The sequence below is a fragment of the Stegodyphus dumicola genome, chromosome 1 (assembly GCF_044657685.1).
Source record: "Stegodyphus dumicola isolate Sdum_Otavi_A_Nest chromosome 1, ASM4465768v1".
Lineage (NCBI taxonomy): Eukaryota > Metazoa > Arthropoda > Arachnida > Araneae > Eresidae > Stegodyphus > Stegodyphus dumicola.
This window is the reverse complement of record NC_140768.1, coordinates 65520559-65535250: the sequence shown is the minus strand read 5'-3', so window position 1 is coordinate 65535250 and position 14692 is coordinate 65520559. Positions and strand designations below refer to the sequence as shown.

Below are 14692 nucleotides of genomic sequence, written 5' to 3'. Positions count from 1 at the left end.
ATAATTTATTGTTATTAAAATATTTCCATCTGTATAAATGAAATATCATATAGAAATTATATAGATATAAAAAGAATAAAACAAAAACTCAAGAAAGAAGGTTTTTAAAGATTTTTAAACCGAGAATGACGCTGAAGCACTAGAAAAAACTAAATCTGTTGTTCAGGATAAATTGAGAGATACGCGCTGTGTAACGGGTAAATGTTTAAAGATTTATAAGCGATATATTATTTTTGAATAAATGGAAAAGATTTATGATCTGAGTAATACAAATTGTTTTTACAATCGAGGTATAAAGAGTCATAAATACAAAAAATTTAAAAACAACAAAATGTTGATCTGAAGGACGAAAACGCAGAAATAGAATTTTTGCTCAAGAGTTCAGATGATTGTTTCATGTTTTCAGATGATTTTATCTATCAAAGACTTAAAACTGTAAAATCAGGTGTTTCTTCCATTAGGAATGACCGTGTAACATTTGACATTTGCTAATGGATTGGGATTGATTAACAACAAATTCTTAAAAATTGGAAGTTCGATTAACAAAAGACTCATATCGGTCATAAATGTTAAAGATCAGCAAGTTCTTGATAGAGTTGCTCTTGACTGAGTTTGTGAAAAGGAGGTAAAGACTACATTGCTGAGTTATTATGTATGCTATCTAGATGAGTTATTACGGGCACTATAGACAGCCAGATGGCTGAAACCTGCTAGTTATATTAATATGGGAAGTAATAAAGTTAATTTCAATTTAATTTAATTATTTACATATTTTTCCTTCAAGAACTAATATTTTCAAGTTAAATTATATTTCTATAGGCATTACAACCATGGTAAAGCTTTCTTGGAATAATTAAGCATATCTTGAAAAAGAAAAGAAAACAACATTTTATTTACTAAAATAAATACACTGGAACAGTTCTATCAACATTTTGCTAGCCATCATATTACTCAACTCATACGTTATTTAGATACATAAATTAACGCCCACAATATACTTTATGCCTCACACAATGCCTTCATAACAATCAATGAATAAAACATGCTTATAAAAAGAATAATACGAAGAACATTTAAAATAAAATAAACAAAAGGGAAGAAACAAATAAAGTAGAAACAGCAAAAAAGTATAAGCAGCAAAAAGAGCGATGGTTATCGAACACAGTATTTAAAATAGTAATTCGAAGAAACTTATGAATAAATAATTATGCTGGTTATGGTTACATGGTAGATAGACCTCGCTGGAGAGAGGAAGTAAGATGAATGAAGATGATGAATAAAATAGTGTACTGGCATTTTATCTGCTGTAGTACATATCCCTAATAGGTCTGCCCGCCCTTTCCTTCGGAGCTACGCAGTCACCTTCCAGTTGAAGAACTCGGCGATACCTTTTTATCCAATCCAGGTTTTGGTCACAAACTATTTTGTTATCTGTAAAGGAAAAAATAAAAACCATTTAATTATGTTATACCTATAAACGAAGAGTATAAACTTTCGTAAATAAATAAAAAAAAATATTAAGAGCGCTGAGCTGAATTAGGCCACTGGATATTAAATGCTTGCTGAATACTACAATATGGACACCTCTTTAGATATTATTTAATGTCAGAGCAGCATGTACATACTTAAATAAAGTAAATATTTTTTACATTTATAAAATAAAGATTCAAAAATAAATTTCTTTATTCTTCCTATTCAGATATTGCAGAAATATTTCAAACTTAATTCGGATATTTTGGTAATGAAGTCCACATTAGTAGTTGAAAGGTTAAAGTCTCGAAATACTAGTAGTTTGGTTGCGAAGTTAATATGGCAAATGGAATTTATTTCATGGTTTCATAAATACGATTAATTACAGTTGCGTACAAAATTTAAGAATAATATTTACGATAACTTGAGCTAATACCTGAAAAATAGTGTTTTCGAAATTATCATTAGATGTTTAAAAATTGATAATGGCTTAAAAGTAGATTATTTGTTTTTACTTCCTTGTACGAAGTAAAAAGGATGTATTGTCACAGCGAAAAATTTCGGGTATCATATTTCAATGAAAATATCCATTTTGACTGCTATCGAATGCAATTTAACCATGTTTTTGAGTGACATATGCATGTAAGAAAACAGAATAAAGGACACTTTTTCCCCCCAAAAAATTATAAAATGATTTAAAATAAATTCTGAAGAAAATTTTTTGTGGCGTCTGTATGTACGTATGTATGTATGTATATATAATTTTTTTGGCTTTATTTTTTTTTTTAAATTTTGGCTTTAAATTTGCTTTTTTACTTTTATACGTGTTTGTTAAAATTAAAATTTAATTTTTTTAAATGCACACACACACACACATATATATATATATCCACTCTGTTACTCGGCTCAATGATCTCAGTTTCTTTATTTTTACATGTTTATAAATTGTGCATTTTTTGTTTTAAAAAGGATTGAATTATGTTGTTCTTATCTTCCGGTTAAGGTTTTTATGCCTTTAGTAAATCTGTATGCAATATTTTTAGAATTATCATAAATTTAAAAGTTGTTTAAGTCCCGCTAAGCCTAATAATTTTTGCCATGTCGGCCATTGCTTGTTTATATTTGAAACAAGAGAATAGTACATTTGTTGCCAATCTAGAAAAAGTAAGCTTCGCAATAACAAAGATAACGTCTTCTTTTATTACTGCGAATTAAATCATGCTTAATCCATTCTGGAATTTCTTCTAGGAAATAAGTGTTTAAGATTTACTTCGTAATTTTTTATATAGATATTTTGAGTTTGTATGTATTTTTATCTTGTCATGAAGTGAGAACTAAATTAATTGAATGAGAAATACTGAACTGTCTGTGAAAACTGGTTCTTTTTTTGTTTGTTTGTTTAATTTCTTTTATATATCGTTTTAGATTTATTATAATACTTGAATAGAACATGTGGCAATGATTAGATAATTCTTCAGATGATATAAATTTTGTGCATTCCGAATTATAAAATGAATGAGATGTAACGTTGTTAAGTGACCTAGCGCCAGAGTGTCGCTATGGTAAAGAAATAAATTGAATTTTAAAGAGTGCATTTATTCTGTTATAGTTTATGCGCTATCGACGAAGTAGATTTAATTCAATCCAATAAGTTTAAATGAAATGCAAGGAAATATGCATATAATTTAATATTCCGTACAAGGAAGTCATATAGTGTACACATTAGATTTTTTAATTTTATAAGATATGTAGTGTTGTTCTCTAGCTTTTGCACATGTCATTATAACATATACTTTAAAATAAATGTGTCTGTTAGAATTTAGAGATCACAATAGAGAATATTATACGTCGGAGACACAAAAAAAGATTTTAGTTCATTTGCAGAAAGGAAAATTAAACATAGAAATCATACAGTTTGTGAAATAATGAAATTTTCTCAAGAGGCTTACTTCGTAATCACGCACGTAACTCTCCTAAGCTTGTGTACCTCGTAAAGTGTCATTAAAATTAATGGAATAAATTAATGAATAAATTAATAAATTAATAAAAATAAACAAATAAATAAAAGAAATTTAAGAAATTGTTTAAAAAAATCTGAAAGGTTTCAGATTCTAAATTACGTCCAAGGGGGCGTTTTTTTAAAACATTTTGTGTATTACCTTTATTTATTAAATATCATGCTCTTCGCACCTCAACCATAAAATTCAGTTCAAGAGCAATATCGCAAAATTATTTTAAATTGAAGATATTTTTTTGAATTTCCGATACATAGTCTCACGCGCTGGAGATATAAAAGTTTTTTCTGTACAACATTGCCATTGCTCGCTTTGAAATCCTTGAGTTTGTTAATTAAAAAGTCGTTAAAGTGTTACAAATTATGAAATCGATCAGAAAACTAATTCCAAATTTCAAATTTGAGCTTCCAAGTGCCCATATTCGCAGTAGGATTACGTCATCCAAAATTCGATGTCTCTACCTACTGTTTTTTATCACAATGCGGGAAACAACCATACATTTATGAAGATTGTTCATTTTTGAATTTCTTGAAATATAATACAGGGCGATACTATTTGGTGTCAACAGTTTGAAAAACAATAATCCCTCAGAGACAAAGCCCTATTGGACTAAATAATTAATTAATAAATAAATGAATGCATAAACTCGAATCAGCTCAGTTCTATAAAATTAATTTTGTGTTGCAGATACATTCTGTGTTTATTAGGGAAAACTTTAATTAAACTACGTTGAGCTGTTGTAAATAAGGGGAACAAATAAGCTTGCCTTGAGATTGTTTCCTAAATTATATATTGATTGTATGAATTGACTAAAACTACAGTAATTAAAGAGACTCTTTACACATTTTTAGAACAATTTCGATAAAGATATAAAATAAAGCAAATATTTTTGGAACGAACGTTTCTGGCAATAGTTTATTATTTGAAATGAGAAACATTGTCTTTTAAACATATTCCTGTAAAGCCTCTTGAAGTTTAACCTAAGGACTATTGTGGCTCTGGTCTCCTGAAAAGAGCTCTTTCTAAGCATAAAGCCATCAACATTGATGGATTCCAGAGATGAATCGAAGAGAAATGAATACCAATACCCCTGACAATTTTACGAACTTCTGTCATAGAAATTACAAGGCAGACTTATAGTTCAGAAAAAAGGCTCTCAGATTGAATATTTAAAAGATATTCTTCACACTTTAAACAGTAATTAAAACGCAGCGAACGCATTCTAAATATGTGCGAACACACTGTGTACAATTTGCGTAAAAAATAGAGATATGAATCGTAATAAAAGAAGAAATTGGCAGCAAACAAGGAGGAAAAGTAAAAAGCCGTACCATTTGGCGCAATCGCAAGTTGGCTTGATGCATAGAGCTGTGGGATAGATAAAACGAGCTTTTAGATATATTCCACGTCAGTTCACAAAACTATTTCACGTAGCCATGTCAGTGTGTTAGGTCTAATTTCAGTTCTTGTTCTAAAGTATTTGTATAGTGTGTCTATCTGGATTATTAACAAGGTGCGTCAACAACTAGTATTTTCTTACAGCCAATTTTTACCTTCTTGTCATTAGGGAATTATTATATTCCATAAGAATCTGAACACATTAGTAGCTGTTAGTTGTAAAATGTGTAGAACAATCTTGAGTCTTTTACTTGATTTGGTTTTACAGTGTGCAACGTAATCATTGGAAAATATAGTTCGATACATTTCCACATTCTTTTTTGAGTAACAGAAAATGACTTCAGATGTTAAAATGCTGCAGACTTGGGTGTTAGTACCAACGTTAAATTGAGATCTTTCTGCATCTGTAAAGTATCTTGGGACCATCTGTGAGTTGCGAAACTTCATTGTAGAAAGAAAGTAATTAAGATTGAATTTTTTAGCTGATTTCCTACAGTGTTTAACTTAGTTTATGCAACTGAACTCTCCTTCGCGGACAGCAAAGCATTTTTCCTTGGACGACTCCCCATAAGCCCCTTCAAAATCAAATTTCTGCGAATAATGTTACTGTTTAGATTCACCTTAGAAGATGCGTCCCAAGCAGTTTTTTAACTGAGTATGCCAATTTCCTCTTTCTTAGTATTAGACGAGCTATACTCCAGTCCTAGGCAAATGCAGGTTGTGTTTGGGGACAAAACCGCAGTCCGCTTTGGAAGTCCCAGTTTGAAGGAATTCTATCAAGAAATGATCTACACGGGATAAATTATTTTCGCTGCACCGATTAATTAGAAATTTTTTCAACATCCACTGCACAACGCTTTTCATATGCGGATTAAGTCACTAACACAACCATCGCTTGTCCCCTAGTACCGCTTCCGAATGGGCATGATTCACAGCGTTAACTAGTTTGTTTACCTTTGGTTACAGTTACTCTTATGACTTAGTAACGTGAAAAACAATTTTGATTTCTACTGATGCCACATCATTAGTTTACAGCGTAAATAAACCCACGTTTGTATTAGATAACAAGTAATTACAAAGAATCGGAATAATATGTTTTTTAACACCTTACAGTAATGGTGTAAAAGTAGATATTTGAAAAAAAAAAAGCTTTAAATAATCTTAGGAATGAAGTTAATCACTTTAAAAATGAATAATTTCTTGTAAAAATTACTTGAGAACTATCTACATGAAAAGGATGCTTATGTAAAAGGAAACTAATTAATATTTATTTGACTCGATAATATAGTATTCGTTCATTTATTGAAAATTTCCTACAAATTATTGAACTCAGATTTTCCATAGTTAGTTTTCGTGTTACGTCACAGTATTCTTTACTGATTACGCAAACCTATAAAGTTACAACCGTCACATTGTTTACAGATTAAAAGTAGCGAAATTAATTTTTAACAAAGAAATTTTAACATTTAAAAATGTTATCTATCGAATCATGAGCGATTACGCAATTTTTTTATCGATTAGTACTGAATTTTTTTAAGAATAATTTTAGTGCGGTTTCTTTCTTTTCCCGTAAAGTTACTCCTTCTTTGCAGTCAAAATGTTTACAGCAAACCCTTTTCCAGTTTCGCAAATTTATTACACGTTATTAGATTTTAATTTAAAATGAAATATTTTAAATAATTTGTCATATATTTTTTTAAGGTAAAAATAATAAAATCGTAAGGATAAAAGATGTTTTTAGTTTTAGAGAAGCTGAGTTGGTTTAATTCATACTACACTCAATACATTTGCAGCTGTGAATGACGATAAATATTATGAAAAAGATAGAAATACAAAGATATGGTCTGGTAATATTTCAACAGAATCAACATCTGCACTGAAAGGAAACTCAATCGCTAGGGCCATCTGTTGAGAAGAGAGAATAACAGAAACTGAAAGAAAAGTTTTGAATTTCGTCGAAGATTCTGAAAAGGAACTGGAAAATCTAAACGATTCTGCGATGAACAATTGAAATATAATATAAATTATTGTAATTACACTTTCAAATTTTCACGTTAGAAATAAAAATTATTTTAGTTTTTGGAAGCCTATCTGCATGACTTAGCGTGAAACTTAGCATGACAGTTCTCAGGCAGCAGTTCAAGAAAACTTTATAAGTGAAAATTTTAAAAAAATTGCAAAAGATTATTAAAAAAATTAAAATAAAAATATATATAAAAATTAAGCAAAACATTTCAATGTGTTGATTATAAGTTAATACTTGAAACAGTTTTAAGTTAAAATGTTATGATAAGCATATTACTTTAAGAATTAATCCTGTTTTAATTCAAGATGGCAGTGCAAAGAATCGTACAAACGTACGACCCATTCGAAAGAACAAATTAAACGAGTTCTTCAAGATAATAATGCAATACAGTATAGGGAAAAAAGGTATCCAGATTTTATTTCATCATAAATTAACGATACCTAGAGAATGTTTTTTTAAACAATAATAAAGAGATTTATTTATTCAAGACATAACTATACGCTATTTTCAGTGGATTACATCGAGGATTATTAAAGTTCTTTTATTTCCTTCTAAAAAGTAAAGTAAGTGTTGTAATGGAGAAAATTTCGTGGTTCATATTTCAACAGAAATATCTATTTCGACTCTTTCCGAATCCATTTGGTGGATGATTTTTTGTGACGTCTGTACGTAAGGCCAGAATAAAGGGCATTTTTTTCCCAAAACGGATTGTAAAATGGATTTTAAATTGATGCAAAAGAGACCTTTTTTGTGATTTCAGTACATACATATGCATGTATATATGTATAAATATTGTATAAATATATCTCGCATAAATCAAAAACGGTTAGCCGTGAAAACTGAAATTTTGTATATGGGATTGCTATAACATTTAGTAGGGCACCTTCCATTTTTCTTCCAATCAGCAGAATCAAGTGTGCAAAATTCTTTGTAATTGGCAATATATTTGGTTTACGTATACGGCAGTATATTTGGCATGTTTGTATATATCGATGTTTCTACCCACCTTCAAATTCCTTACCCAGCCTTAATTTTCGTTAAGTCACTTGCTTCTAGTTACAAAAGTGTTTTAAATGACGAAACTATTCATATTTTTGTAAAGTCAAATTAAAACAGTCTGATGCGGACACCACATGACTTCCTTCTGCGGAATATTAAATTATGTGAATTTTTTGCTGCATTTTATTTAAACTTATTTCCTCGAATTTCATTACAGATAGATTTTTCATTCATTTAACTCAAGTTTCAATTCCCGGCAAGGCAAAAATACGTAAACCTCAAAATATCTTCGTTCAAAATTGAAAGATATAGAAAAACATAAAACACCAAATACAGTTGAGACAATTAAAAAAAATCAAATTTTTACCATTAAAATTAGAGTTTTTAGGCAAAATCAAGCAATTCGGCAAGCATGCAAGGAAGCAGATTTTTCGGTGCACAAAATTAAATGTTTCTTTTTGGTCCTACTCGGAAAAGGACACTGAAGGTGCAGAAACTAAATTCACTATTCTGCTAAGTTTAAAATGTAAACAATATGGCTGCTACAGTAAAAAAAAAAGGGCTCAATTAAACAAATTTTAAATTGTTGAAAATTCTACAACTATTGCATGCAAATTAACTAAAGGCATAAACAACCTTAACCGGAAGATAAGAATAACATAATTCAATCATTTTTAAAGCAAAAAATGCACAATTTATAAACATATAAGAATAAAGAAACTGAGATCACTGAGCCGAATAACAGAGTGGATATATATATATATGTTATATATATATTTATTTATATTTATGTGCTTTTGGTGCGGCCGATTGCAATCAAAATAGTAGGTGCACATCTACATGCTATAGCAGTCCAAAATACAAAATTTCAATGTTCTGAGTCTACTCATTTTTGAGTTATGCAAGGTACATACATACATACTTACGTACGCACAGGCACCACGCAAAATTCTCTTCAGAATTCATTTCAAATCAATAAATTTTTTGGGGAAAAAGAGTCCTTTATGTCCTTACGTACAGATGTCACCCAAAAACATCGTTAAATTGCATTCGATAGAGGTCAAATGTATATTTTCGTTGAAATATAACACCCGAAATTTTTCGCCATTTTAGTTCTTCCTTTTTACATCGTACAAGGAAGTAAAAATGGATTTTCGACAAATATCGAAATCCAATTTTTAAAGTTTTCTACTGGTTCCCATACTTATATCTGGGAAAATTTCACACTTGTTATGAAATAATAAAATTAAAATTTGACTCCATTTCGTCAAAAATTTATCGGCATATCTAATGTCAAAATTTGCAATTTTCGATGTCATTTTCAACTTGCCGTAGGAGATCGGTTAATTAAGTTAAAATAATATGAGGATATAAGTTTAAATAAAGTGTAGCGAAAATGTGCATAATTTTACAGGCTTTATAAGGAAGTCATGTGGTGTCAACCTCAGATGGTTTTTGAATAATTCTGGCATCTGGAAATGGAAATTTATGATTATATTTATGATATTTATGGAAATTTATGATATGATTATAATTAAAAAAGTTCTGAGAAAAAAAGGATAAGAATTTCCTACAAAACATTTTGTTTCCTTCATACGAAGATTTTGAAATTCACTTGTTTTGCTGGATTGAATGTTATAAAAGATCTGATGCGTATACTACACGACTTTCTTTTGCGGAGTATTAAATTTAACGCACTTTTTCCTGCATTTAATTTAAAATTATTGGATTGAATTAAGTCTACTTCGTTGATAGCGCATAAACCACAGTAGAATATTTGCACTATTTAAAATTCACTGTATTTATTTACCCTAGCGGCATTCTGTCGCTAGGTTCACTTAACAGCTTTACATCTCATTCATTTTATAACTCAGAATGCGCAGAAATTATATGATCTGAAGAATTATCTAATCTTTACCACATGTTCTATTCAAATCTATTCAAAATCAAAACAGTATAAATCTAAAACGATGTATAAACGAAATTAAACAAATAAAACAGAATCCTATTTTCACAGACAATTCACCGCCGCTTACCTGATGCGCATGCGCTACTCGTAAACGTCTCCTCTGTCCGAAACAGACTGGCGACTTTATTTAGTGCTAATATGAAGCACTTATTTCCTCGAATTTCATTAGAGATGTATTTCTCATTCAATTAATTCTTTTCTCATTTTGCAACAAGGCAAAAATACATAAAACCTCAAAATATCTTCATTAAAATTGAAAAATATAGAAAAAAAATAAAACACAAAATACAATTAAAACAATAAAAAAAAATTAAAGTTAGAGTTTATACGCAAAACAAGCAATTCTGCCAGTAGGCAATAAGGCAGACTTTTTCGGTGCACAAAAATGAAAGTTTAATTTTGGTCCCACTCGGCATAAAGACACTGAAGGTGCAGAAACTGAATTCACTATTCTGCTAAATGTTAAAAAAGCGAGAAAACATTTTAATTACTTAAATAATGTTTAATTTGTTACCTAATTTAATTAATTAAATTTGGTAACAATTTACACAACATGTTTAAAGCATTTATGTCTAATCAAAATTTTACAAGCCAGTTTCCCTTGGAAAGTCCTCCACGAAGGCATCCCTCGTCTTAGGCAGATAGCGCTCGAGGCTTAGCCGTAATTAAATAACCTAACCTAATCAAAATTTTATTTAAAATAAAAGAGAATTTTTGGAAACTGTTTGAATATTGTGGAGTGGAATTATTTTCTTAACACAAATATCTACCTTTTTTTATATGCGGTTTGTAGAACAAAACTTAAGTTCATAAAATATTCATTATGTTTCATTGTTTATGCTTTTACGTACAAAGCTCGTAGAGATATGCGTTCTTATATTTTCAAACCGTCAGATACAAATTTAATTATCAATGCATTTTTATCTTTTTTTTTAATCACAGATATGCGCAATTTTTGCAATACTAGTTTGTTCCTAAATTTGAGCGTAAAGCCTTTTATTTCTGTTGGTAATAAATATTTATAAATATTCGAAATAGAAGAATTAATTCTAGAATATCTTCACGAATTTCACATTGAAATATTTTCACGTTAAATTCCACCTCTTGCATTTCATTTATCAGAGAATCATTAACTTAGTAAAATTTTTGTTTTGCAGAAATTTTATCAAAAGCTAAATTTTACATTTACAGAACTTTCTAAGGCGCAATTTTTAATTGCTTTCATAAAAATATGTGTCTTACTTTTAAAAATAATTAAAGAGATAAAAAATTAAAATTAATTTTAATTAATAATATTAATTATAATTAATAAATTAGGTCTTTTATGAACAATGAATTAGAGAAGTAGTTAAGAACATAAAGCAAGCAAGTGCTTTTTTCATACACCATGCGTAATACGCCCCAAAGGAAAGGAATGATTAAAACATAGTAGAGAGAGGAATTCGAAGTAGAAATTGTGCTTTTAAGGACTGAAATTTAACTTGTAAGCATTTAATTAAATTCGAAACTGTGCTTGAACAATATGTATTACAATCAAAGTAAAGAAATAAATAACAACTAAATTGTTAAATTCTTTTGATTAGTAAATCTGGTACTTCTCTGCTACTAAAGAAACATTTTATAATTGCTCAATCTGTAGAACTTGGTGATAAACTTCAACCAATGGAAACAGCACGTAAGTACTTTATTTCTAAATGAATTTGATATTCAGGGAAGTAAATTTTGAGATCACACAGGCCGAGATATTTATGAATCCATCTCTTGTTTGGTGGAAAGATAGTATTTTACATGTAAAGTAAAAAAAAAATGCTTTTTCGTATATTGCAGTATTTAAACTAAATTCATTCCGCATAATTAAGATAGGATTAGATAGTGTAAGTTCCGAAGTGAATTGAATGGCAAGATCGCTTGAATTATAAACAGATAAAATCTGAATTAAGATTTGTTTGTTTCCTTTAAAGAGAGCCGAAAGATCGTCAATGTAATAAATTAAAAGAAAGTGATGTCAAAATAAAATGAAGATATTTATAAATATTAATTTGTACTTACTAAACAGAAGAACCTTTTGCAGATTTTCCCAAACTGGAGTCCAAGTAGCTTGTGGTAAAGTCTGCAATTCATTTCCAGTAAGTATGACTTCTGTCAAAGAAGGCATGTTAACGAAGAAATCGGATGGTATCATGCCAATTGTGTTGTGACTGAAATGTTAAATTCTTTTTCAATTTTTAATAGGAATAACAGATTCATATTTTATTTTAATTATCATCATGTTATAAAATGTTCATTAACTCCCTCTCGTTTACGAAAGTATAATTCATGAAGACATGTTTCTCATTTATAAAATTATAATTGATGTTGTACTATTTCAGTATTTTTCTAGGATACATGGTAAAATTTAAACTTGATTTTGATTTAACGCTGATGCAAATGGAGTGGATTACTATTTTATTCGAGTCTTTGTAATCAAATTTCAAATCCGTTAATATTTCGTCAAAGTCATATATGCAAAATATATTTTAAGATGGCATACTAATTTACAAATAATAAACGAAACAATACATACAGTTAATCGTTTCGGTAATCAAATATATATACGTATATTAATGGAATACTAAACCTATAATTACCATATTAAAACTAATAGTTAGTGGTTAAAGGCATACACAATATTAAATTTTTAAGGCTAAATTTTTAATGATGCATATTTTATCTAATTTTAATAAAAATTACCTTAAATCCTTAAAGATCTAGAACAATTTATCGCCTAAATCAGCGGTTCTCCACCTTTTGACTAACGCGTACCATTTAAACAAAAATTTAAAACCTTTAATACCACCACTACAAAGTACTACTACCACCACCACTCTTGAACAAAGCTCAGATCGCATAAATTTATGAGTGTTAGAGAAAAAAACTCAATCAGGATGTCGGGGGTTTTAATTTTTGAATTTAGTAGTTAAAAATACTTTGTTTCTTTGCGTACCACCTATTTTTTCTTGCGTACCACCGGTTGAGAACCCCTGGCCTAGATCATTACCTATTCTATGTTGCTTTGTCTAGTTGATTATCTTTTCCTTGATACTCGGTCAATTTTCATTCCTGCAGTTTTCTTTGTCAAGTGATACATGAAATTTAAATATTTTTTCCGGAAGAATATGATTCAGATTTTCTGAAACTTGTAGCTTCATATATAATAAGCTCTACAGAATATTCAAGAAGAAGAAAAAAAATGCTCCGTGTAAATTTTGATAGAGAAAAACTGAAAGTGCTCTGTAGAAAATTTTCTCCCTGCATTTCTCTAAATCAATACGCTTCAAAGTGATAAATATTTTCATCACTCGTATTCTAGCTACAAAATAATTGTGTAATGCCCTTTTGCAATAATTTTGTGATAAACTTCTTGTATTGTATAGAGCAGAAGATACCTTCCAGAAATCTCCCGCGAAAGAATGTCACAGAATATTTGAGAACCTCACATATAGCCATCGTTTTGATTTTTATTCATATTTAAGGAATACTTACAACTTAATACTATGATCAGTTCATAACTGCACATGATAGAATAATTTTTTTATTTTTTGTTATTTACTTATTTTTTGTTTCCTTTAGCGTTACAACATACTTTGCATTTGAGAGACATACAACTTATTCAAGAAAAGAATACTCGAATTTTCTTTAAGAAATGCTCAAAAATTAAAATACAGTGTTGGAAAAAGGGATTAAAAATACTTTACCTTAGATCAATCTTTATCAGGTATGCAGCTGGACATGGGAGCGTTGACCTTTTAAGAGCCTTGATTTGGTTGTTAGCCAAAGATATTATCCTCAGCTGTTTGAGCTGGGAAAATGCATTACTTTCGACTTCGCTAATACCATTTTCGTCTAAGACAAGATTATGAACATTAGGCACCTTTCCATTTAACCACGTGTCTTTGATCTTTGGCAAGCTATTCGATTGAACATTCAACGCTGAGAGCTTGGTAAGGCGCGCCAAAGCGAAGCCATCTTTGCTTGTGATCATAGAATTTTGCATAATGTACAAGGAGGATAAAGAATTTGCCAAAGCTTTGAAAGCCGGCTGTGAGAATTGCCATCTGGATTTTTCAACTTTTAATGATTCGATATGCATTTCATCAAACAAATCATTCGGCAATGTATCAGTGAAATACAAGCCGTGAAAAAGAGCTCTGGTGATACGATGGTTACGTAGAACTTTGAATGCATTCACTAGAGTAGAACTGGAATTGAAATCGGCACACACTACATGCATAATATTTGCCAATGTTTTACAAGAACATGGAAATATTTCTTCTTTAGTAGGGCAGTTTGTCGAAAGGCAAGAAGAAAAGACTAAGAACTGTGTAAAAAGAAAAATTATGGAAATCGACCACATTATTTTCAGATATTTCGCAGGCTTTTGAATCTATCCTCTCTTTTCGAATTTAATGTTTTTTATAATCTGAAAGGTACTGATTTAGTGCTTTATCTACGCGTCATGAATAAGGTGTGTCTGATAACGCTGAAAACGTCGTCACTTTTGCGTCATATCAATTCTATACCATACGTTATCATCCTTGTTAGTTTTAAATGGTTGATAAATTACTTGTCAAAGTTTGGGGAAAAACGAAAGATGTCTGAAGTGACACATATTTTCCAGTTTAAATAAAGAATTGCATGCAGCATCTACAATAACGAACAGTTTGCTAGATAAGAGGTAATTTTTTAATACGATAAATTATTAAACATAGTGCTGATTTCAATAAAGTAAATTGGTAAAACGTCTATGATTAATTATTTCTATCAGCTCTCTCAGGC

General features: G+C 29.7%; 1 protein-coding gene across 1 annotated transcript; it reads right to left on the bottom strand.

The window, feature by feature from the left end:
* Positions 1-864: 864 nt before the first annotated feature.
* On the bottom strand, positions 865-14335 carry LOC118199721 (uncharacterized). The gene is made up of 3 exons (XM_035371638.2): positions 13612-14335; positions 11927-12075; positions 865-1431 (listed from the first exon to the last, which is right to left on the bottom strand). The coding sequence occupies exons 1-3, from the start codon at positions 14268-14270 to the stop codon at positions 1298-1300; spliced, it is 942 nt and encodes a 313-aa protein (XP_035227529.1). The 5' UTR covers positions 14271-14335; the 3' UTR covers positions 865-1297.
* Between the last annotated feature and the right edge of the window lie 357 nt (positions 14336-14692).

Excerpts from the sequence above, each read along its gene's own strand:
- LOC118199721 (XM_035371638.2), bottom strand. The coding sequence starts at position 14,270 with ATGTGGTCGATTTCCATAATTTTTCTTTTTACACAGTTCTTAGTCTTT. Across the intron at positions 12,076-13,611 it reads CTGATAAAGATTGATCTAAG|TCACAACACAATTGGCATGA; the intron begins GTAAAGTATTTT and ends TTAACATTTCAG. Across the intron at positions 1,432-11,926 it reads GCAAAAGGTTCTTCTGTTTA|ATAACAAAATAGTTTGTGAC; the intron begins GTAAGTACAAAT and ends TTTCCTTTACAG.